This window comes from Rhineura floridana, chromosome 18 (assembly GCF_030035675.1).
Source record: "Rhineura floridana isolate rRhiFlo1 chromosome 18, rRhiFlo1.hap2, whole genome shotgun sequence".
Taxonomy (NCBI): Eukaryota; Metazoa; Chordata; class Lepidosauria; order Squamata; family Rhineuridae; genus Rhineura; species Rhineura floridana.
Window position 1 is genome coordinate 20,385,100 of NC_084497.1, and position 25,494 is coordinate 20,410,593.

The following is a 25,494-nucleotide window of genomic DNA, read 5'->3' on the forward strand; positions in this document are numbered from 1 at the left end:
CTTCTTCCCTAGGAGCTCCGGGATTTGTAGCTCTGTGAAGAACAGGGGTCTTCACAAACTCTTCACAAACTACAGTTCTTCCCAGGATTCTTTGGGGGAAGCCATGATTGTTTAAAGTGGTATGATACTGCATTAAATGTATAGTGCGGATGGGGCTGAGTCCGGTAATGATCATTATAGGCCCTTCTGAGTCTGGCCCAGAGAGGCCTAGTCTCAGCATTTCAAGTTGTAAATCCCTTATGACAAGGCAGCCAGTTCCCACAAGTCTTCCCAGAATCCCCTGCTGTAATCCACTGGACTCTAAAGGCAACATGCCAGGTAGAATCGATCAGCAAAGGTGCTCGATGCTGAGTGCCGATTTGATTTCCGTGTGCATGCTGACCGGCCAGGTCCCATTCTTGTGAGGGGGAGCGGCAGAGGGGGAAAGAGAAGGACCACAGGGTGAAAGCGAGTGCGGCGTCTCCATTTGGGCCGACTCCGCTCCCAGTGAGGCCTTCCTGCCTCTTTCTCCCTTGGCCAGTTGATATATGGCATAAATTAGGCCTCTGAAGGGGGATACTGCATCCTTAAGAAGAAATATGTCCTCATTTTTCTTAAACACCGTTTGCACTGAGTGAAATGTTTAGAAGGGACGCTGAGGGATAACTTTATTTCTTACCAGGGAGTTCAGAGCCGTTCAGTTAAGCTCGTAAAACATGGGGAGTAAGGAAGCTGACAGGCTGCCTGTGCATTAGAAAAATCATTATTCATCCTGGGGAAGCTCACCCCATGCTGGAGCCTGGCGTTTACCAATGGGGTGCTTGGGGGCCCTGGGTACTGAGCGCGGGGGAGTGGGTCCACAAGGCATCCCATCAAGAAGGGTACAACTTTATTAAGCTGATAAGGAGCCCTCCTCAGTTCAGCTGCGCGCCATGCCAGCAACTGCAAAAGCCTTTGGAAGAAGAAGGAAGACCAGCCTCCCAAGAGAGTGTTAGTGAGGAAAGGGGCTGTAGATCAGTGGTAGAGCACCTGCTTTGCATGCAGAAGGTCCCAGGTTCAATCCCCAAAGGCATCTCCAGGTAGGGCTGGGAGAGAGCCCTGTCTGAAATCCTGGAGAGCGGCTGCCAGTCAGTGTACACAGTACTGAGCTAGGTAGACCAATGGTCTGAGTCAGTGTAAGGCAGCTTCCCATGTTCCCATTATCATCATCAGTACTTTTATTTAGATTTGTTTGTTGCTTTTTACAAAACAAAATAAAATAAAAAGTTCCAAAGTGACTTACAGGATATTTAAAAATATCAAACTGCTTCTCATCCATTTAAAAAACAGACACATAAATACAAAACAAGACATAAAAATTACAAAAGGTATTCATCCAGCAACAAGAAAGGACAAATCCTGCCCCATCCTACTAAAAGATAAGCACCAAAACCAGACCATAAGTCATGTTGCAGTACGATCTACATTTCACCCTTGCTGTGTTTCGGCAACAAAGGTGGGGGGTACCGAAGAATTGCAAGGGATGGCGACAAGGCCTTAGTTGCCGGTTAGTTGCTCCTCCTGTCTTTCAGCTCTACGTGCTTTTCGAGGCTCAGGTTGGCACCTCAGGTAGTGATATGAGCCTTGAAAAACCCAGGCCTTGGGATCAGCGAAGGAGGCCCTGCTTGTAGTCCTTAGGACGAATGTGTGTGGGAGCACTAGAGAAGGCCTTCTTGGTGGTAGCACCCCTGCTACCCCAGCGCCGTGGACAGCTATTTCTCTTCTGAGCTTCTGTCACTGCTTAAAGACATTTTTTATTTTGCTCAGGTGGATCTGGTGAGCTGCTCTGATTTTTAAATTTTAATGCTGTCCGAACCTGTCGGTTTTATGATGTTTTGATATTACTAGATGTTTCGTTATATTTTATTGTTTCTATTTCAGATGTTTTCATTCTTATCATTTGTACTGGCGTTGTATAATTTTGTTGCTGGGGTTTTTGGGGACCTCTTTCTGATCTTTCTCTTGATGAAAAGGGGCATACAAATACGTGAGAAAAGCCATGAATTAAATAAAGAAAGCCGAAAGAGGAAGTGGGAGAGAGCGTCACTTTTCCTGCAGCTCTGTGCACCTTTGGTGGTGGTGATGGTGAGATAACCACCCTCATCATCTCCTGTTGAAGGGAGAGAAGTGAGGGAGAGCTCAGAGGCTTTGTGGATGCTGGGGGAAGCCCAGGAGTATGCCTTTCTGTGCACATGGGGCCATGTTGGTAACCCAGGGGTACATGGCCCTCCACCATTTTTATCCTAACATCCACCCTGTGAGGTAGATTTAGCTGAGAGGGAGTGACTGGGCCAAAAACCACCCAGACAGTTGTGGAGATTTAATGCTGGGACTCCCTGGCCGAGCCCTCTAAGCCAGGGGTAGCCAGTGTGCTTGCCCTCCAGATGCTGTTGGACTGCAGCTCCCATCATCCTGGATCGTTGGCCCTTCTGGAGTCCAACAACATCTGGAGGGCAACACTTTGGCTGTCACAGCTCTAAGCACTATGTCACACTTGCTCGGGGGAGGTTGTGCCTCTCGCAGAGACTCCCTGTAGAACCACCAGGGCAGACTTTCTTTGGAAGGATGGTTGCAAGCTCCATCAAAGAACAAAGCCATCCTTGAGGAAGGTGGTCTTAAAGGGTGACCCCCTCTTCACCTTTGTCTTCCCTATGAAGAGGTGTATGTTACAGCTGGAGATGACCTCGAGCCTGGATTCCTTCTCGGGAATCCGGGGAAAGTGAGTCCAGGCACCCTCATGACTCCAGCTGACATGGGGTCCCCTGTGGCTTGTGAGTCCAAGGTTCCCAGGCTGCAGGTGTTGACTTGGTAGATGGTGCGGAATGCCAGCCATGAAGCCTTCTGTCTGTCTCGCTGCCTGCCTCGTGCACACCCCACCCTTTTTTTATGCCAAAAGATTTAATATTTGTTTGAAATGAGAAAGAGTTCTCAAATGAATTTGGAAAGTCAGGGAATTAATGTCAACTTCCTCCACCACCCCCACCTCACCCGCAAATACACACACATACACTTTCCTTCTCCCCCCCTTTCAATTTCTGAAGCCTGCTGATTTGAATATTTATAAATATCAGTAAATTATTTATTGTAGCAATCTGCTGTGCCATTTCACCGATCACCGTTAACACTTTAGAGTTCTCTCTTTCGGAGAGGTTGTTGCTCAGAAATGGAAGTGGATGTATGTGTGACTGAGCAGAGCATGGGTAGGCTGTGTGCATGCACCTGCAAACTGGTGTCACATAGGAAGGGAGGATTGCTGTATGTTGCCAGGGGTGTGGAAGGATCCTTGCATTTGTATGGGTTACCTGCAGTAGAAGACGTTTCCTCTGTGTATTTTGTGTGGGTCTGGGGTTCTTGCAAGGAAAGACTTAAGGAAGACTTTGTGAAGAATTGTCAGGGGTGCTGCCAAAACTCTGTGCTCCAGAAATGCTGGATTTCACAACCAAGTATGCATAGTTGGCACATGTGAGCTTTTTTTGTCTAATTTTGTTTCTGTTAGTCATGGGCCATGTGTGCAGAGCTGTCCAAGGAACTGAACCTTTCTCCCCAGCTACTGGAAAACCTGTCCACACACACCCCATTTCACTTTCCTGTTAAGGGCTATTTATTATTACAGTTTTTTGCTGCTGTTGTTTTAAAAAGAAAAAAAAGCTGCGCTTCTTAGGATGCTGAATTCTGCAGTCACTTCCAGATTCTGCGATTAGACCTAGTGTGATTGCAGAATACACAGAGAGCCTTGCCCACAGGCTTCCCCCTCTTTCTGCATGTCTCTTTTATAGCAGAAAAAGGCCTCTCTTTGGGGATATTGACTGCCGCTCTTGCTCCGTCAATCCCGTCCAAGGTGAAGCGTCACCCTGCTTCTTTGGAGCGCCCGACTCTGAGCCTTCACTGTCTTCCCATGAAGAAACCATGCTCCCAGGGACACGGAGACTGCCAGCAGTGCCGCTGTAGAAGTCTCCAAGGTCAGGCAAAAGAGACAGTGTTCCACTAAGCCGAGGTCATCCCTTGAGCTAAAAGCAATAAAATGTTTTATTGATAAACTGGAGTGGCCGTGGGGAAGGGCTGGATACGAAAGCACACCATGTCCACTTTTTGTGCGCACTGATGCCCTCCCACCCTAAGAACTGGCCCCACCTTGTGGGGTAACATCCAGCCCAGGGCTTGCAAAGGAAATTGGGGGGAAAAAACCCATCTGGCCGAAGGGGATGTGTAGGTATGGTTGGGACTGGTTTTGCATGCCAGAAGACTCTCCTCCTTTTGTCTTCCCGTCATTTCCCCCCCCCCAAACTCCTTTCAGGACCATGGGCCTCGAATGTTGTGAGACCACTCTGAGAAGCAGCCTCACATTTGGGGCAGGGGGGTGCGGGAGGCAAGAAAACAAGTCATGGTTTTTTAAAGTGCGCCGTGTCACTTTTATTTGAAGTTTTAAAGTTTGATGTCAAGTCTAAACAATGCCTATTAGGTCAGCATATGCTTTCTGGAATTGCACCGTTGTGCTTTCTGTTCATCACAGGGACAGGCTGCAGGAAACCCTGTTCCATGCTTCCCTGATTATAAACTATTTCTGTTGTCGCATTTATGTACCATTCGCATAATGAAGTCCTATGGGCGGTTGACAAATGCTGTTAAAAAGACAACCCTGAGTTCAAAACAATGAAACAAATTACAAACACTACAAATGGGTCCAAGGAATAGCATAAAGACAGGATACAACTCCACCCTGCATCCCATTCTGAGACCTCCAAAGCCTCATTGGGCTCCAGGCTAGTCTAGATGGCCTCTTGGTAACTCTCAGTTTGGGGTCCTGTGATGCTGTTTGGGGCCAGGGCGCCTTTTGGTAACACGTAGCCTCCTTCGACAGAGAATTGTGTGCCATTTCCAAATCCACTCGCGCACGCACACTGAGGCTCTCCCTCCCCCGCCCCGTCTGCCCGGACCGCCATTTCCTCCCTCAGCCGCCCCAAACAATGTTGTGAATAATTGATTGGATGAAACCCTCACAGCTCCTCGAAAGCTGGCACGGCGGCTTCCCTCCTGAGCTCCGCTACTCAGCTGGGCTTAAAATTCTTCAATAAGAATACGAAAGGTCCATCTGTTCGGTTTTTCACGCAGCCCTCTGAAGTGACAGTCCTCTCCAGCCCCCTCCCTTTCCCCACCCACCAGCCTCTTCCATAATTGGGGTATCCTCACCCTGCTGTGAGCAGCCCCTGGTTCCTGCGCACACATCCTCTAGATCCCCCATCTAGTGGTCCCCCATCACCTACTGGCTCTTTAATCCACTTGCCTATCTTCGAGGTTCTCCCGCAGGCCATTCCTTCCCTCGTCTTAAAATCTATATCTCCTCTCTCCCACCCCACCCCTTGATTTACCTTATCACTGTGATTCTTTAGGGATACCCCTTTTTAATAAATAAATAAATAAACCAGTTTATCTTAGATCTTGCACTAAAATAAGCAAAAATAGGCACTGCCCGGAGAGTTTGGCTGAAGGCTGATTGTGCTCTGCGCGTTCATTGCAAATGTTACACTGAGAAAAAGCTGGATTCTGTGACCTGGATAAATGGTTGCAAGTTAAGCACATTTGCACATATTTGCTTAATTTTGCATAATTTTGCATCTGCTAAGCCCTGAGGAGGAGAAAGGAGCTGGGTGGACCATTAAGAGCCTGCCCTTAATTCCTAGAAGTGCTACAAATGCACACAACGTGTGAGATTTTATCCGGAAGCTTCCAAGCATACCTTCACAATCTTAAGGACTAGAAGCTTGGCTTTTAAAAAAAATAAAAATAGGACACTTGAGATTCTCAGTATGCAAAATGCTGAGCCGGATACAGTACCAGACTTCTTTCTTGTGAGGAGCAATCACAGAATAATTCTCAGCTGTAAGCCTGTTGTCCAGTCCATACTCACTAATATTATAGTACTTCAGGCATTCAAAAACCCTACTCCCCTTGCATAACTTGTTTGGTGCTAGTGGAAATATCTGCTGCTAGGAACATAGGAAGCTGCCTTATACAGAGTCAGTCCATTGGTTCATTTAGCTCAGTGTTGTCTACACTGACTGGCAGCAGCTCTCCAGGGTTTGAGGCAGGGAGTCTCTCCTAGCCCTACCTGGAGATGCCATTGGGGATTGAACCTGGGACCTTCGGCGTGCAAAGCAGGGGCTCTACCACTGAGCTATGGCCCTTTCCATAATGCTCTTGCATTTCCTGACTTATTTCCGCCACTGCCATGAGGACTGGTTGGCTGTTTTTGATATGAAATGAGATTTCTTTAACGTAAGCCTGGGTTTACAAGTTCCTGAGTGCTCTTTCTTTCTCCCCCTCTTCCTCCCTTTGGGGTCTCAGCTGCTCTGAGGGCATCTTTGGGTCTGCCCCGCCACATGGGTGTAAACCTTTTCGGCGGCATTGTTTTCACAGGAAGCACTCAGTGTAAATACAACATGTGGGAGAGTTTGTCCTGGGCAGAGATGAAAAAGTCTCTGTGACAGGCATGGGTTATAAACTGCTTCCTTGGATTGATGTGAAATCAAAACATTTCTTTTCAGGAGAAGAGAATCATAGGGGATGTTTACTTAGCCTGGAATCTTTTGCGCAGCGCTAAATGGAGAACCAAGGCCGGTGCAGGGTTAGCGGGGGGGCGGAGGGGGAGAAGGCCGCTATGGATCCCAGGAATTCCTCATCTCCACCTTCTGGCTATCAAACTGTGCAGATGCCATACTTTAACTAAGGCTGATTTTGCACTAGCAGTAGGATGGGATGGTAGAGAGACCTGAGGAGATGGAGGACAGTGCACTTCTTCAGTCCTCAGATAGAGGATGCTGTATGTTTGTTTTTTAAAAAATCTCCCTGCAAATAGAAAGCTAGCCCATCAGCATTGTAAGTGCCTCTCAAACTCCCACCCTCAAAATGGTGGCGACAGCAACTCTGCCACCAGGCTGAGGACTGCAGGGAGTAGAATGCAGGTTTTCCATGTGGGAAAAGTCTAGAAGTGGCTTCTCTTGGGATCGTTTGTTCTTTGTAGCTGTTTTCGGGGAAGGGTCGTAGCTCAGTAGCTGACTGTCTGCTTTGCAGGCAGAAGCCCCCAAGGCCAGTCCCTGGCATCTCCAAGTAGGGCAGGGAAAGATTCTCTGTCTGATATTTACTTATTATTTGAAATATATCCCGCCCTTCCTCTCAGCAGGAGGCTCTAGGGTTGTGCTGCCAGTCAGTGTAGACAGCACTGAGCTAGATTGGCCAATGGCCTGAATCAGTGTAAGGCAGCCTCCTGTGTACCTACAAGTATTTTGGCCAGTGGGAAAAGCTGATATAAGCAAGCAAGGAGGAGCACGTTTAATTAGCTACATTTTAAGCCTCTGTGTATTACTGCATTTGTGTGTCTCTTTCCTCAGTGACCCATGACTCTCTTCTCCTTCTATTTACCTGGCTGCCAAATTTTATATTGTAAGCAAGAACCTTTTTGGAAAAGACAAAATTCTACCGTGTGAAAGTGCCATATGTTTTGATGCCATTTTATTATGACTAATCTGTATCTAACAGCAAAAAAGCTGCGAGGGGACCTGACAATCCGGCCAAGACTCCTCGCTTCAAAATCCTTCCTTGTGAGGGGCTGCAAAACATCGGGGGGGGGGGCTGCATGAGCCCAGAGCACAGTTGTGCAAAGGGGCACATGCCTAGGGGACTGAGTTAGGGCAAAGACTCGGGCCAGGAAATGGGGATGAGGGGAGGGGAGAGTCCATGAGCTATTCCACATCCTCAAGGTCAAGTGGTGCTTCAACGGTCTCTCTCTCCATCCCTTTTCCTTTAGATAAATATTTATAGAATCTTTTTGCCATCTCTGCATGACGTTGGCTTCTCCCCACTGGAATGAAGGGACCATCCTGCATCCTGAGGAAGTTGTAGAAGGGTAGAAAGGGGCAATGGGGAGCGGCGCGCAAGAGAGTGGAGAGCTGTCCCTTCATGCTTGAAGCAAGAGAAGGCTTTGTCTTGGGGGGCGCTGATAGAATCTGACACCTCAAGGCCTTCAGCTACCTCTGGCAGACTCAGGAAGGCCTGACCTGCAAAAGCGATCTGCGCTGGACCGCTCTCTGCATGCTGAATCATCAGTGGCCTGATGGGTTGCCTTTGAGGGCGCTGTCCAGACACTTTCCCCTCACCGAGCTTCCCCAAGTCATCCTTTTTTCAAAGCATATTGGTGCTTCCCACCACCCCTCCATTTTAAATTGTGCCCCCCTCGAGAGCTTCAGCTGATCTCTTTGGCAGGGCTGGTTTGCCTGCTGTGTTCCACCTCCCTTAACCTCATTTGATCCTCCCACTGCAGCTGAGGGCAGGACTCAGTCCTGAGTTTAAAAGGCCTTTCTGGATCAGCCAGGGAAGTGCAGTGATGAAACCATGACCTGGATTTCCCCCTGAACCAACATGACACAGGCAGGTGTGAGAGCCAGAGAGAGCGAGAGCGAGCGCATGCCCATGTTTATGTATGTGTCCGTGGAACCTCGGTGTATTTGGATGTGTAAGGGGTGCATGCTGTCCTGAGGACATGGGTGGGTATGTAAATAACACAGGTTGTGCGTGTTTTTTCTTTTGCTGTGATGTGGGAATTGCATGTCTGGGTGACAGGAACAAAGGGAAATGGGCGATTTGATTTTTTTGCACGGATTGCAGACCTCCCACCTTGAGCAGGAGGCTTTTATCTGACTGAGCTCACTCCCTGCCACTTTGAAAAAAAATCCGATCCCCTTCCTCTGTCTCAGCTCAGGCCAGCCTTGACCTCAAGCCCTGCAAAACTTGCAATGGAAGAAGCACTGTGTGCAGAGAGCCAGGTCCCCAAGAAGAAAAAGAGGGATCTTTTAGATCTCCCCAAAGCATCCAAAATGTCTTGCAAGACCCATCCAAGGCAGTCTCAAATTAAATGGGCAGTGCACAGTTTACAAGTTGTGGAGACGCATGCAATTCAGACCCAGCAGGACTTTGAGAGCCTCACTCTCTTTGCCCTGCCTAGGAGGGCTCTGGAGGAAGGCATCTGTTCCTTGCTGGCAGTTGTTTTCTGGGCAGCGTGTGGCTGATTGGCTTCTCTTCCGCCACTCTTGGCGGGAGAGTATGCCCGAAGCTGGCACCCACTAATGTTTAGCAGCCATGCACTGGCTGTCAAAGAGAGCAAGTCTGAAGTTTCAGGGTGTTTGCACTGGGCTGACAAGCTGGAGGGTGGGAGGGTATATTGAACAGCTCCTGGGTGCATTGCTGGGGGGGGGAGTCTGACAGATTGCAACCTCCGAAAGGAGATGCTAGAGGCCCAGAAGCATTTTACGACCAGCAGGAAAGTCAGGACAAGGCCCGCATGTTGCTCCTTTGTGGGAGTTGAAAGCATCCTTCTCACAGATCCCCTTCTTCCCTCAATCTGGTGGGCAGACTGAGGTGGGCAGAGCTTTGTACTGGGAGAGGGGAGAGCATAGTAGCAGGGGATGAGGGGGGGATCTTTTGAACAGCAAATGAAAAACTGTGCATAGGGGATTGTACTTCGGTTTGTCAAACCCACAGCACACTAAGGGTGGACTCCTGTAATGTGTTAACAGCCTCCTCCGTGTGTGGTGGTGATCTCATGCGTGTGGGTATGATTGCATTGCTGGCTCCTGTTGTGAGCCGCCATGCAGCAAATGCTCCAGACTATGGGGCACACAACTTGCACGGCTATCTGGATCCATCCTGAGAGAGGCCCTGATGCAAAGGGCGGCGATGTAGTTTCTCTCTCTCTCGCTCTTCATCCCATCCCAAACATCTCTGGGGAGGGGAGGATGCATCCTTAACCATCGTGGCTGATAAATCAGCCCTCCCCTTCAAATTTTCTAAAGGTGCGTTGGCATCCCAATTGTAGGAAGCTAATACTATCTGTTCAAAGTTGTTTGCTTACCACTGAAATCTCCCCCCCCCCGTCTCCCCTCCCGTGACCACTTCTGAAAGAATTGCAAACCAAAACTGTCTTAAGCGTGAGGACGCAACATTGGCGGTATTAAAAAAAAATTGTTGCTCCATACGGAGCAAAATGACAACAACTCCAAAAATCCACAGTTGGACACTACCTTCATTAGGACCAACCAAAGTGTCGGAAAATAGTACCCGGCCCCCCAAACATTTTTACAAAATTTGGGCTGGATGATGTAACCATGAGATCTACATTTAGGTCCCATTTTAAGATGGTGATTGCATCCTGGCTGGATTTGGATCTACAAGGTGCCACTGGGGTCAGGTTACACTAACAATTCTGGGACAAAGATGCAATGACTGCACCCTGTTTTTGGAAACATATAAAGCCCCCCTGTTATCCAAACCTGTCTCATGCCTTAAGCGAAACACATTAGTCTGATTAGTCAGAGGGTATATAGGGAGGGAAATGGCAACCTTCAAATTAGCAATGCCAAAGATTAATTTTGGGTGGTGCAAAAGAGTCAGTTCAAACCAAATTGTGCAGTATGATCTTAGTGGCAGAAGATGTATGTATAAGGGGGGGAGGGAACAGTGAGGAAGGGGTACTATAGAGGGATTAGACCCCTTGTATAATTTTGTGGGCTCCACCTAGTTGGATTTGATTTAAAAGAGAGGTATATTGAGCCAGAGCCTGCGTACAATGCAGTAACAGCCCTGCTCGATGAGATCAAAATCGTCACTAGTTCAGGGTTCTGCTCTGGAATTAACTGGGTACACTGCCTGTGGAGGTTCCATTTCACCGCCATAGCTGTCGATTGGCCTGTTCTCCACAAATATGGCTAACCCATGCTTTGTAGTTTCATGGGGCTCTTAGGCTGTGGAAGAAGCAATCGCCCAAGACTACCCAAAGAGACTCTTGGTTGAATCGGGGATACAAATGTGAGTTTCTCATGTCCAAACCTCACACTGTAACCACTACACCACATGGCCACTCCAGCAAATGCTCCAGTAATCTGCTTGACTCTATTTATATGGGCCTGAGAAAATGTAGTAGTGATATTGGGGTGTAGGGGGAGTTGGTGTGGTGCAGTGACGAGAGTGTTGGACAGTTCAGGAAAACACCTGAGAGGTATATTTTTAGCTTGTTTTTAATGATATATTTTAAAACTGTTGTGACCTGCCCTGAGACCTCAGGGTGAAGAGCGAGCAATAAACCTATAATAATAATAACAACAACAACAACAACAACAACAATAATAATTAAAAAAAACATGCCAGTTCACATCCCTGCTCACTGTGTAACTGGACCCATCACAATCTCCCCAGGTAACCTACCTCATAGGGTTGTTGTGATGATGAAAGCGGGGCGGTGGGAAGCCCTGAGCCCCTTGCAGGAAGGGCAGGATATAATCATGATGTAAATTTGCTCATGTGGATGAAGCAGCTTGTGTTTTATTCTACTTATTTATTTTACTTCAAACTTGTTTTGGATCCACTGGAAATGTAGAACTATTCAGGACTATCTTCCTAATGTCCTCTCTCTCTCTCTTTTTGTCTACTCTCTGCAGCTGAAAGAACTATATGCACTGACGCAACCTCAGGTAACCCCAAGATGGCTGCCAAGCGCAAAGGTGGCTTGAAGCTAAATGCAATCTGTGCCAAGCTCAGCCGCCAGGTCGTTGTCGACCACAAGGGTCCCAAGCGGGCCCCTGCTGACAAGGCTCCCCTGGAGCGGGAGAGTGGTGGCGGCACTATGGCTGCTGCCACTGCCGCCGCTGCCAAGGACATCGCCCGGCCTGGGGCCAAGGAGCTGGGTCCCGAGTTTCCCGAGGGGGTCCACCGTGTGCAGAAGATTGAGGAGGACAAGCGGAGGGAGGTGATTGAAAAGTGGGTCAATGGAGAATACAGCGAAGACTCCTTGCTGGGGCGCATTGAGAACAAGGAAGCAAAGAGCTCCGGGAGCGCCGAGGTGCCCCCTGAGGGCGTTTACATGGTGCAGCCCAAGGGGTGCAGTGACGAAGAGGACAACGTGAACGAAGCCGAGGCGCTGAAAGGCTCCCAAGAGGGCAGCTTCCTGGACGAGCGGGATTTGGACGGACCTCCCTCGAAGGACGAAAACGTCCGGGCCCCCAGCAGTGAGGTGGGCTCCAAACTAAGTGGAGCAGCTACCTCAGGTAAGGCCCGCCTATGCTGGCGCATTTCTGGAGAATGGAGAAACCTCCACATTCTGGGGTTCACTGGATGGATTTGGGTCTGATTGATCATGGGGGAGCAGGAAGAGATTCCTACTCAGATAATTCCAGCCAACCTTTGGGGTTTGGTGGTTCTTCTTTTGAAAAGGGGGTCTGTGCGTTTCATCTTCTGTGCAGCTTGGCTTACTTGCATGACTCACCGAGAGACTCAGTGCCCCTGAAGTACTTCTTACAGTCCATCTGCTCTCTGCTTCCAGCCTCTGGTAACTGAGTGGGGGGGGGGGGGAGGCTGAACCAGATGTTTTTTAAAAATCCCTTCAACAGTTAACAGCATATTCTCTGTAACTCTGAGGACATCTAATCAGCCCCTGAATCCCACAGTGTGGGTTGGCCCTGGCGCATTTGAAAGCAAAACACAAATTAGATCTTAATTTAAAACAGGAAATGTTTGAAATGTGACTAAAACACTACAGTAGCCATTTAAAAATAATAAATGGTACCTTGAGCGTATATAATAAGTGAGGACAATCCATATATATATTTATTTGTTAAGTAGGCTAAAAGTAACAATAAATAAATAGTATTTAAAATATTAATAGTGACTGAATTTACAGTGCAATCCTATGCATGTCTACTTAGAATTAAAATGTAATGGGGCTTACTCTCAAGTAAACAGATACAGACTTGCACCCTTCAACAAATAGTACTACTGTATATCAGAAACAAGTACAGAGTTAAAAGAATTGGCATTGATAATAAGATGTAGCTGCACCTTAATCACCATCGCCAAACCTCCCAAAGAAAATCAGAATATTCTTCCTTCACTCTACTTTATTGTCAATGGATTGTAGCTAACTAAGTCCTATCCAAAGTAGATCCATTACAATTAGTGGACCTCAGTTTTAGTCATGTGTATTTATTTCAGTGGGTCTGCTCTGACGAGCACAACCCCATGTGTGTCTTTACAGATTTGTTTGCCCAGCTGTGCAGAATGCTGTTACTCTGCATGCTGTGAAAAGGGTGCAGCCTTAATGGGTGTACTTGTGTCTCCTTGCACAAGTGTTTGCATGTGTTTGAGCGGGCAAACCAGTTCCCTCTGGTGCCCAAGGCCCCACCGGTGCAGACGCCAGGGGAGATCCTTCATCTCCCACTTCCAGGCCCTCAGTTGCTTGCGCTGGGGAGAGGAGAGCAAGATGGAGCACCGAGCTGGGCTGTATAGGGAGATGAGCTGGCAGAAGACGCAGGGGCAGGTGGGAGACGGTTTCTTTCTCTCTGCCTCCTCTTCCCCCCCCCCCGAGGAATTTGGCTGCCATTGGCTCGGTGACAGACAGCAGCAGCTTCTTCTGAGACACCTCAGTCCGCCACTGCTTTGGCTCCAGCTCGGCATACAATCCAGGTCAGGCTTGCCAAGCCAACATTCAAACAAATGAGTCTTCTTTCTTGTTCCATCTTCTCTCACCCTCTCTTGGGAGTTGTTTTGCAGAGGGATTTTCATTCCCTTCTTTTCTTTAGTGTTGCCTCGGTTGTTATTTGTTTGTTTCTCCATATAATGCATTTTTAAAAAACCTCTTTCCAAGATAAATGATCCTTGTAAGGCAGTTTACAGTAGTTGGTCCCTGTTCTATTTGGGTATTTTTCTGTCTTTTTCAGGCTGCATACACACCATACATTGAAAGCTCATATTTTCCCCATAGATTCCTGGGAATTGTAGTTTACCAGTCACAGAGCTGCAATCCTCAGCACCCTTAACAAACTATGGTTCCCAGGATCCTTTGGGGGAAGTAATGTACTTTCAGTGTATGGTATGCCAGCAACCTTAGCTGCATGTGTTCTCCCCGTCACCGTTACTTCCTTCCTTGCTTTTTTTTTTTTTTTTTGGTAGGATACTTTTTCTTTTAAAAAGGGAAGAATTTATTGTTTTTGGGGGAGAGAGGAAATAATGTGTCCACAGACCTCACCCATAGCAGGGAAAGTTCCACTCATTTCCTGGAGAGCTGGTAAAATGCCCCATTATTCAAATTGTGGTTCACCTTATCTGAACAGGCTACACTCCCTGTCCAGAGCCTTAGCAATCTAGATAAGGTAGAAAAGGTGAAAGGACACAGTTTAGCAAGGAAGACATGGAGGGAGGTGTGTGTGTGTGCGCGCCCGTGCGCACGCATGTAACAGTAACTTAACTGGCAGCCTGGTTGCAGAAACTTAACTGGTAACATAAAGAGATGGGGTTGTATCCAACTTAAGTCCTACTCAGTGTAGACCCATTGAAATGACAGAACTAAATCAGGCCTGCCCATTAATTTAATGGGTCTACTGTGAGTAGGATTAATGTTACATACAAGCCATGTTTTTTATTTACAGTAGGCCCCACTCATACGGCGGGTTACGTTCTGGACCCCCGCTGTAAAGCAAAAACCGCTGTAAAGCGGAACTCATTGAATACAATGGTGCGCGATGCCCGAAAACCGCCGTAAAAGCAGAACAAGCGCCGTATGAGTGGGGCTTTAGTCTAATTGAGACTGCTGTATTAGCGAATTGCCGTAAAGCCAATCGCCATAAAGCGGGGCCCTACTGTATTTGTAAGATTTCCTACCTGCCTTTCATCATAACATCCCAGGGTGGGCTACGGCCATATAATACCTACAGTTGTATATATAAAAAGGTAAAATAGTTAAAATGATAGAAACAAGTAAAGCTGTTCTAACCAGAACAGCATAGATCCAACAAAAGAGGCAAACCCCCAAAGCCAAATGCTCTTTAACTGTCAAAGGCTCGGCTGGAGAGTGACAGCTGTGCAGTGGAGGCAGCACAGCCAACATACATTTAAAGCACACAACTTCCCCCAAGGAATCCTGGGAATGGTAGCTCTGTGAGGGGTCAACTGCAGTTCCCAGGATCCTTTGGGGGAAGTTGTGTGCTTTAAATACGCTGTAAACATATGGCGTGAGTGCACATGCTGGGCGCACCTTTTGGGGAAGGGCCAGTGGCAGACCACCTGCTTTGCATGCAGAAGGCTCCAGGTTCAGTCCCCAGCAGCATCTCCAGTTAGGGCTGGGAGCGTTCCCTGCCTGAAACCCCAGAGAGCCCCTGACAGTCAGTGTGGACAATATTGAGCTAGATGGAACAATGATGTGCTCAGTGTCAAGCAGCTTCCTGTGTACCTCTGTGAGAAGGGAGTTCCAGTGTCAAAGGGCTGCCACGGGTGAAGCCTTGTCCCCGGGCTGCTGATCCTCACACTTCTGAGGGTGGTGAAATTGCCAAGAGGGCCCTGTCTGCAGATCTTAACACCTGAGAGGGTCTTTGAGGAATGGAGGCGGCCTTTCAGGTAGGTAGGTGAGCGTATGCAGAGCAGAAGCATCAAAAAAGGAAACGAAAGAGGACAGATCTAAAACCCTTTTATTTTCCATATGACCATGCAAATCCACAGGATGCCCTGCAGCGTTCCAGCTCCAATATCGCTGGGCCCCACGGAATTATGGTTTTTCTTGTGGGATGTTTCCACGCAATCCATTTAAATCCACTGTAGGAAGCAACTTTTAAACATGGTTGCAACTTGTTGAGAGCACAGCGTGTGAATCGGGGCATAGCGAGGACCAGAGAGGTGGATGGAGGACCTTCAGCAGGGAATTATTTAAGAGCTTTGTTCTGGGAAACAGAATCATCTGAATTCCAGTGCAGAGACAGGGGTGGCTGTGTGGAGGTGGCGAGACAGACTAAAGGTTCTCTCCAGTGCTGGTCCTGCTCAGAGCAGACCCCTTGGAGTTAATGGACATGACTAACTTTGGTCCATAAATATCAATGGGTCTACCTTAGTTGGCTGCAGCTCCAAATTTGTATCTCCATCTCCCACCTCAGTGGCAAGGAGATAAGAAGGTACAACGTTTTTAGGAAAGAGTGGAACAGCTTTCCAATATAAGTGGATGTTTACAAAAAGGCAGCTCTCAGGGCAAAGAGATTCAGGACTGAGTTCCTAGAACAACCCCTGCCCCTCCCCCCCCAAAAAAAATGAGAGAGAAGGGCATCTTCAAATGAAGTCTTAACTCCCATTCAGGTTTAATAACTTTGCTCGACTCTTCGCCCTCTTTCCCACATCTCCGACGAGCCCCCTTGATCTCACCCATCCATCACAGTTTCTTCCTTTTGTGCACGCAGGTCCAAGCTTCCCTCCCCACCCCTCCCCTGCGCTCCCTGTTAATAACACAGCCGAAACTCATCTCTGTTCATCTGTCCCTTCCCTCTTCTCCAGCCTTCACGAGTTCAGTGGCAACACACATAATTATGCATATAAGATATAAACAGAGCTGTTTAATTATCCTTCGCCACATCAGTGACAGAGTAATTAACAAACATTGCAAGATCAATGAGGAAAAGTATGACCTTCAGTTTCCTTTGATAGGAAAAGCCCTTGTCTGTCGCCGGCACAAGGTGATTGAGCCTGGACTCGCGCTTAGGTTTGTTTTAATTTTCCACACCCTCCCTGCTCCCTGTTCCAAATTCTTTGGTTGCAATTCCTATTTGCATCCTCCCCATATATATATATTGTATATGTATATATACACATATACAGACAGACAGTTATGGGGAACAGGCAATCCTTCTGGGAATGCAAAACAGAGGATGCCAGTCCACAGGGAGTTAAACAGCACCATCTGGCACGGTCATTTTCGACCACATGGCGCCTTTTCTAAGTCTAGATTGACAAAGGTTCCCACCCCAAATGTGTGCCACCTTCTAGGTGAGCAAGCGAGGAGGGAAATTCATGAGCTGATCAATGGCTGTCGGCCATCAGAGTCAAAAACAGATCCTCTGTATTTAGAGGCTGACTTCCAGATACCAGGGGATGCATAGCAGGCCATGGCTTCTACCAGGGATTGCCTGCATCTGTAGCAGGCAGACAGCTGGATCTGATGGACCGTTGGCCTGATCCAGCAAAGCCAGCCTGGTTTTCTTTTGAGACGACAATAACAGTAGGCAGCACAGTGTGAAGTGGCAATGTATATCCACGCTCACAGTTTGGCCTGTGTTTTGGTTTACAGCTGCATTCCTTGTTCCGCTTCCTCCCTGCTTTTGCGCCATGTGAATTCAGGGAAGATGACGTACAGCTCCTGTGTGGTGTCCCATCTAGGAAATATCTGGGGCCAACCCTCCTTAGCTCTCAGCAGCTTCCAGCTTTGGTTCCTACAGTGAGGAGAGATGGACACAGTCTCCATACCTTGCCCTTCTGTGGCTACGTCAAGGGTAGCCAGCGTGGTGCCCTCCAGATGTGATTGGACTCCAACTCCCATTGCTGCCACCACCGGCCAGTGTAGCCAGTAGTCAGGGATCATGGAAGCTGGCTTAGACTGACCCATAGCCCCCAGCCAGAAAAAAGTGCTCCCAGATCCGATCTTCACACACAACTCCATGCAAAGAAAGGTTCTTTCTTTCCCCAACGGCTCCTCTCCATCCTTTTCAGCTGTAGAGAGACTTTCTGAAGCTCTGTGTGCAGTCGATAGCCAGGAGTTCCCAAGTCTTATATGAAGGGATGCATCCTTGGAAAAGGGCAGGTGCCCTCAAGGAGCTTTTACCTGCACATTTTGTGTTTCTCTTAAGGCTGGTGAAATCTTTTCAAAAATGGGGAATCGGTCATTGTCCTCGTGTCCCCACATGTAACCCTGAAACCTGCACAGGAGGAGCTAGGAGAACCTAATCCATCCTTCACCAACTAGGTGCCCCCCAGCTGCTTTGGACATCAGCTCCCATCAGCCCCAGCCACCTCATGCTATAGTCCAAAACATATGGAGGGCACCAGGTACACCGCCCCATACATTTAAAGCATATTTAAAGCACATGACTTCCCCAAAGAATCCTGGGAACTGTAATTTGTTAAGGATGCTGGGAATTGTGGTTCTGGGAGGGCTAAAGTATAGTTCCCAGGATTCTTTGGGGGAAGCCATGTGCTTTATGTGTATAGCATATGACTGGCTTGGTATTTTGTGACATTTTGGTTGGCCTGATAAAGGCGTTGCCCTCCTGTGTGTATTTTTGGAATTTCTCTCACGGGCCAAGGTGGCTACCTTTTGCTTTTTACTTACACAGGTTTCCATGTGCACATTGGAGGCTCACAGAGCCTTGGATCGTGACCGTTCCCAACAGTCTATCCCCCAAATTACCCGTGATGCCACCTGCTTTATCGAATCCCCGCCTCTTTTTTTCTGGTCAGAAGAGAAAACGGTGCTCTTGTTTAGGACACCCCACCCCGCAAAGTCCCAACCTTCTCTTCCATGTGGGTCTTTTGCTTTCCCTTCCATATATAGTGCGTTGCTGTGGGCTATTTTTAGTCCCCTTCGGGGTGTGTGTGTTTGTGTGCCGGGCTTTTTTCTTTTTCTAATTCTGAATCCTTTTGTGATATGAGGGCCTCTCCAAGCCAGCCACATGCACCCACAGGTCTCTGCTCTTTGGTGATGCCCACAAACGGTCAGCAACGGAATCAGAGCAAGGTCTGTGTGTGGGTCCCTTTTGGACCCCTCCTGCGGGATCGCAAAGTCTGGGGTAAACAAACGAGGACACCCCTGCAGGAAATTCCTGCAAGAGTCCCAAAAGCCCAGAGAGGAAGCTACTTGCTGCGTACACACCATCCATTTAAGGCTCCCCCAAAGAATCCTGGGAACTGTAACTTACTCTTCACAGAGCTAGAATTCCCAGTACCCTTAACAAACTACAGTTCTCAGGATTCTTTTTTTTTTTGGAGGGGGGTGATGTCTTTTAAATAAGTGCTTTCCACTTGATCCCAAACTTCCAGCACCGCAGAGAAGAGCTCCCATCCACCAACGTTACCCTCCAGGGTGTGGAATCTTTGCATTCTCTGATTTGACCCTTTGCAACTGGATTCTTCTAAGCAATGACACCTACTTAAAAAAACCCTCAAGTACAGAGGGAGGGAGAGGAGGGGAGAGTCGTCCCCCCCCCCCCCACCACCAGCAGCCATCTTCCATGGGAGCTGTTAAAACCGGTAATAGTTTAATTTCTCGTTTGGACCCCCTCTCTCCCCTCTGGTGTGGTTTTTATTCTGACCTGCAGGGGGTTTCACCACTCTGGGCCCTGGGAGTTGAGCGGAGCCGGGGCAGCAAAAAAGCGAAGGGATCGTTTTTCAGGTCTGAAGAGAGATGAAAGCAGAAACAGGGGAAGACAGACTGAGCAGGAACTGGGAAATCTTAGACTTGGGAGAGATGGGATTGTACAGAGTTAATTGCTTTTGTCGGAGCTGTAGTAACGGGAAAGAAAGCTTTGAGGTGGGAGGAAACCTTTGATGTTGCGGCTTGTGAACGGAATGCAATGCTCGCGGTGCAGCAGGGTGGCTGGAGAGGCAGTGGCACAGGTGAGTCCTTACCTGTTAACACTCTTGCCCCTCCCAATAGCACAGAGAAGGATTCCTATGCCGCTTGATACGTCTGTGCACCTCCTTTAAGACAGAAGAGGCTGGCAAGCATCTACCCGAAGGGCCCCCCCAACTTTTATTTCTCCCATCTCTGAGCCCCTGCCCCTTCCGTTCCTCACTCTCACCCTTACTTCACCCCCACCCAAGATCTTTGTCTCCTGAAAAGCCACCTCGATTCCCCTCGCCTGATGCTGCATTGCCATTTGACTCTCTCCTAAGCCATTTCCCATCCGTCCCAGATCACGATTGCCAAAAGAATTCAGACTTCTAACAGCTGCCAGAAGAGACTCTTTTTAGGTGTGTATACGGAGTCAGACCCTTGATCCATCTAGCGCAGTACTGTCTACACTGGCTGGCAGCGGCTCTCCAGGGTTTTCAGGCAGGGGACGTTCCCAGCCCTACCTGGAGATGCTGGGGCCGTTTGCAAGCGACCACTGAGCTCTACAGGGAAGGGCCTTGTACTTGGAGTTAGAACTTTGCTCCGTCCAGTTCAGGACTGCCCACACGGACTCTCCAGGGCTTCAGAGCAGATTCTCTCCCAGCCCTCTCCGGAGACACTATGAGGGATTGAACCAGGACCTTCTGCATGCCAAGCAGGCCCTCTCCCACTTTTTACTTTGTGCAGTGGGACACAGGAAGCTGCCCTGGACCGAGTCAGACTGTTGGCCCATCTCGCTTGGCATTGTCTAGGCCAGAGGCGGAGAACTCTTGGCCTGCAGGTTGAGGGGCCTTTGGGCCTCCCCATCCAGGCAGCATCCTCGTCTCCTCCCCCCTCCCCGTGCCTCGTGTAGACTCGAAGCAACCCTTCTGTTGACAGACAGTTATTTGCAAGTCTAATTGCAGCATTCGAGGGCTGTCTTCAGGAGGGGGTAGCAACAGAGGAGGGAAGGGGTGTAAATCTTCCACGCCAGTTGGCAGCAGCTCTCCAGGGCTGCAGTAGTGAGTCTTTTACAGCCCTGCCGGGAGATGCTGTTTAAGTCCGAACCTGGGACCTTCTACATGCAAAGCGGATGCTTTACCACTGAGTTACGGCCCTTCCCTTTAGACATAGGAACACGGGGAGCTGCCTTGTACCAAATCAGAGCATTGGTCCATCCAGCCCAGCGTTGTCTACACTGACTGGCAGCAGCTCTCCAGTGTTTCAGGCAGGGGATAGTCCCATACTTCCCTGGAGATGCCATTGGGGATGGAACCTGGGACCTCTTGCATGCAAAGCACATGCCCCACCACTGAGCTGTGGCCCTTCCCTTAAGACACAGGAACATGGGAAGCTGCCTTATACCAAATCAGAGCATTGGTCCATCCAGCCCAATGTCGTCAGCTTTGACTGGCAGTGGCTCTCTGGATCTCAGAACAGAGCCCTTTCTCGCCTTACCGGGGGATGCCGGGAGTTGAATCAGGGACCTTCTGCGTGCAAGGCTGTTGCTCCATCACGGAGCCTCTGGCCTTTCTCCCAGGAAGGTGCATGCTTGGAAGACCGGAGAAATATTTAAAGGCGTGACTGAATTTCGGAGCCTCCCTCTTCCGTAGCGTGGCTCATCCCCAGCGCAAAACCTCTTTCCTTTCCCCGTCATCGCTGTGGGGCGAACGAAAGCCTTTGCAGAGAGTTGAGAGGGAATGGCCAGAAGCCGTACTTGAGGGAGGCTCAGAGGACTCTGCACACAGTACATCTTCCCCCCCCCAGGGAGAAGAGCGGGGGGCAGCGCAAACGGTGGAACCGCCACGTCAGCCTGAAACGCCATCTCTGGCACATTGGAGCAATCTTTATCTTCTCCTTTGCGCTGATATAAAGCGACCTCCACGCCGTCCTTCCTAGTGACCAGCAAAACTGCCTCATAGAGCTCCTCTGGGGCCCATTTCTGGGCCAGAAGGCAGGATAAAAGTCTAAAAAAAAAAAGTAATATAAAATAAACGGCCAGGTTTCAGGAGCCCTGGAATAGGAACTCTCTTTGAAACCCCTGGTCCTAGGAAACGACCGATTACCCTGACTCGGAGCCATAAGCCCCAAGCGTTGTCCTGTAGGACTGTGGTAGCGAACCAGCCTCATGTCCAGTTAGGCCCTCCTGGCCTCAGAGGTCAGCCTCCAGGCCCTTTAAAGTGAACCACGACCCCCTTTAAGGCGCCCAATGTCCTGTATGACAGCAGGCACGTTACAGTTCAAGCGACGGCTGCTGCCGAGGAACCGTTGCGAGCGCACTCTAAGCGGACTTCTGACTCTTCCTTGGCAGTCAGAGTGCAGTGCCAAAGTGTAAAGCACCAAATCGGCAGCCTAGGTAGAGCAGGTTCCTGATTAGACCTTCGGACCCTCTTATAGTCTTTCCCGGATACATCGTCCTTCATTGGCTTCATCTCATTGTCTCACCTTCTCACCATCATAGGAACGTAAACATAAGAAGGCTGCCTTATACAACTCACTGCTCCATCAAACTCAGTATTGTCTACACTGACTGGCAGCGTCTCTCTGGGGTTTCAGAAAGGGAGTCTTTCCCAGGCCTGCCTGGTGCTGCTGCTGGGGGTTGAACCTGGGCTCTTCTGAATGCAAGGCAGATGCTTTGCCACGGAGCTCTCGCCCTTCCCTCGCCTCACACCAATCACAGTTTCTGTCCCCAGCTGCCCATCTCGTTTTCCCACATTTCCCTTGACTCTTTGCCCTCCTGCCCCCCATGACCGTTGCTTCCACCCTGTTTTTTAAAGAAGATAAAAAGGGCCCTGCTGGATCAGACCAAGGCTTGTTTAATCCACATCTTTTTCTCTGCTGCGGCAACCCCAGTGACTCAGTGGGATGCCCACAAGCAGGACGTGAGCACTATCGCCCTCTCCTGCTATCCATCTCAAGGGTGGGGAACCTTACTTCCCCTCAATATTGCTGAACCGCAACTGCCATTCATCCCTGACCATGGGGCATGCTTGCTGGGGGTCGTGGGAGTTGTAGTTCAGCTGCATCTGGAGGGCCAAAGGTTCCCCACCCCTGCTGTCCAGCAAGTGGAATGCACTGGCATAGTAGCCACTGATGGACTTCAGTTGTTTCTCTAAGTCTCCTTTTAAAGGCTCCTGATTTGATAGCCATAACCACGTCTTGTGGGGACATTTCATAAGTTAATGTTGCATTATGCAAAGAAAGGCTTTTCTTTTGCCCATGCTGAATCCATCCCCCATCACTTTAATCGGCTGACCCCCAAGATCTAGCATTTTGAGAGAGGGAGGAAAACTTCTGTCCGTACATTTTGCAATTTTGCAAACCTCTTTTGTGTTCCCTGCTGTTGTCTTTTATTTCTTTGTTTGTTTTGCCTGCTACCTATCTGCTGTCCTCATCGCTTCCTTTCATCCTGTTTATTCATTCATTCATTTATGTATTGCATTGGCATCCTACCTTTCTTCCAAGAAGCTCAAGGTGGCCTATGTGGTTCCCTCCCCATTTCGTCCTCACAACAACCCTGTGAGTTCGGTAAGGCTTGAGAGATGGCCGACTGGCCCAAGGTCATCCAGTGAGGCGTGTGGCACAGTGGAGATTTGAACCCTGGTCTTCCAAGTCCTAGTCCGACACTCTAACCACTACGCCACACTGGTTCTCTGTTCCCATCCAGCTGCTTTTCCCCATGTCCTTCCTATCGCTGCCTCTCTCTCGCTCTCTCTCTCTCACACACACACACACACACACACATGGAGAGCTTGTGATGCCTTTGGCAGATTGGCAGTGGCCTCACTTCCAGTAAAACGACTTTTTCCTTCATATTAGGCCAAGGCGAGAGTGCAGAGACATTTATGAAACTTTGTTTAATGTACTGAAAAGCCATCGGCTAGAACATTTAGGAAATTGATTTTCCTGGCATTGATGAACTCTTTTTATTTTACCCCAGTATTAATTACTTTTTTTTTTCAAAAAACAAATTAATTTAAGAGTCGTAAAACCGAACAAGTGAGCCAAACGTCAGTATATCATGTTCTTTTCTCTCTCTCTCCCCCGACCCCATCACTACTGCTGGCACATGAGGAAAAGGGGGCACCCACCCCTTTGAGTGACACATCTTCTCTTTTTCTGTCACTTACTCCAGGAGAGGCCTCCTCGCTGCGGGACTACGCTGCCACCACCATGAACGAGTTCCTGGGCATGTTTGGCTACGACGACCAGAACATGCGGGACGAGCTGGCTCGCAAGATCAGCTTTGAGAAGCTGAACACTGCTACCTCAGAGGCCGCTGCTGTCGTTGCCACCACCCTTGCCGGCGAAGATGCCATGAGCAAACGAGCACGCTTTTCCAAGTACGAGGAGTACATTCGCAAGCTGAAGGCTGGGGAGCAAGTCCCGTGGCCGATTCACTCAACGAAGACTGAGGAGCTAACCAGCAAGCTTTGCAAGGAAGCACCGCCGGTCGTGGGGCAAGCAATCAGGTTGCCAGCTCCCGACGCCTCTCTCCTGCCAGAGACGAAAGCCACCATTTTGCCTCTGCCTTCCCCCAGCAGCTCCCAGATGCAAGGGCTGATGTCTCGGGCCTCCAAGTACGACTTCTTCATCCAGAAGCTGAAGACAGGGGAGACCCTCCGGCCACAGAATGGCAACACCTACAAGAAGACCTCCAAGTATGACCTGGAGAACGTCAAGTACTTGCATCTCTTTAAGCCGGGGGAGGGGAGCCCAGACATGGGAGGGGCCATCGCCTTCAAGACCGGCAAAGTGGGGCGCCCTTCCAAGTATGATGTCAGGAACATCCAGAAGCTGACTCCGGTCAAAGCTCCAGCGCCCAGCTTGGGCCCACCCCCTCTTGCCAGTACCCCCAGCAGCGCTCCAGTGGCCGGGCCTGAACAGCCAGCCTCTTTGCCCTTCAACGCTCCCGAGTACCTGAAATCCACCTTCTCCAAGACGGACTCCATCACAACTGGAACAGTTTCCACTGTTAAGTAAGTCCACCCCACCCTCCGTTCATCTCGCCTCCCACTTTAAGAGACAGAACAGAAAGCACAACCTGCTAATTCCAACCTGCTAATTCGGCTCATCTTCTGGGTTTGGCACGTAATCCAATGGCTGCCAAGCACCGGGCAAGTGGCTGGGGCTGATGGGAGTTGGGAGTCCAGCAACATATGGAGGGCACCACACCGGCTTCCCCTGCTATAGGGGAGTCAAACCTCTCCTGACTTTCTACAGTGGGCCCCTTGTCAAGCCCTGTTTCCCTAGGACCACTAGATTCTAGCAGAGCAAAACAGCTCATTCTGAGGTTTCTTAGTGGACCAGTTCCTCAAGTCCCATGTTAATTGAATTTGAGGGGTAAGCTGGATCTTTTGCAGGCTTCACACTGTGTGCCAAGTGGAGGGACCTTGTCACAAGCACCACCCACTTTACACGCAGAAGGTCCCAGGTTCAGTCCTTAGAATCTCTGGGTGCTTGTTTTTGTTTTAAAGGGCCAGGCAGCAGGTGATGGGGGCAGACTCTCTCTCTCTGCCTGCAACCCTAGAGAATTGTCCACAATAACTCACTGTTCACAAAAGAGAAGCAATTTGAACTTTGCACGCCAATCTTTAGGGATCTCGCCTATCCTTAGAACTAAATTTTACCCCCTCTGTGCTGTGTTAGAAGCAGGGAAAGTGTGTGCTAGGGCACAAAGTCACCATTGCAATTCCATTCTCATCCCTGTGCATAGCGTACTTCTGCTTCTCTAATATCTCACAGCGACCGAGAACTGGGGGGAGGGGGAGCGGAATTTGGGAAGGGCTGGCTGAAGGGACGAGAGAGAGGAAAGATGTGACGTTTTAAGAGAAGATGGCTAGTGAGTGGTGAATGCAATCGAAGGCGATGGCAGAAAGCAGCCCGGTTCTGTTACAGCCCTCTGCTCAGGGAGGTGGCCTGCCTGCTCCGTTGCGTGGACATTTGGAGTTGTATCTCACATTCTCTTTCTATGCTGGAAATCCACCTGGTTGCATGCCAGGCCAATCAGATGGCCACTTCACCGCGCAGCCAGCTGT

At 49.2% G+C, this 25,494-nt stretch overlaps 1 protein-coding gene across 7 annotated transcripts in view; it reads left to right on the forward strand.

Moving 5' to 3' along the window:
* Positions 1-25,494, forward strand: part of CASZ1 (castor zinc finger 1) — a 416,252-nt gene that overhangs the window by 336,448 nt on the left and 54,310 nt on the right. For all 7 annotated transcript variants that reach the window (XM_061602125.1, XM_061602124.1, XM_061602129.1 and 4 more), the window contains 2 exons: positions 11,502-12,107; positions 23,592-24,435. In XM_061602125.1, coding sequence (XP_061458109.1) covers positions 11,502-12,107; positions 23,592-24,435 — 1,450 coding nt within the window. The remainder of the gene's footprint in view (positions 1-11,501; positions 12,108-23,591; positions 24,436-25,494) is intronic.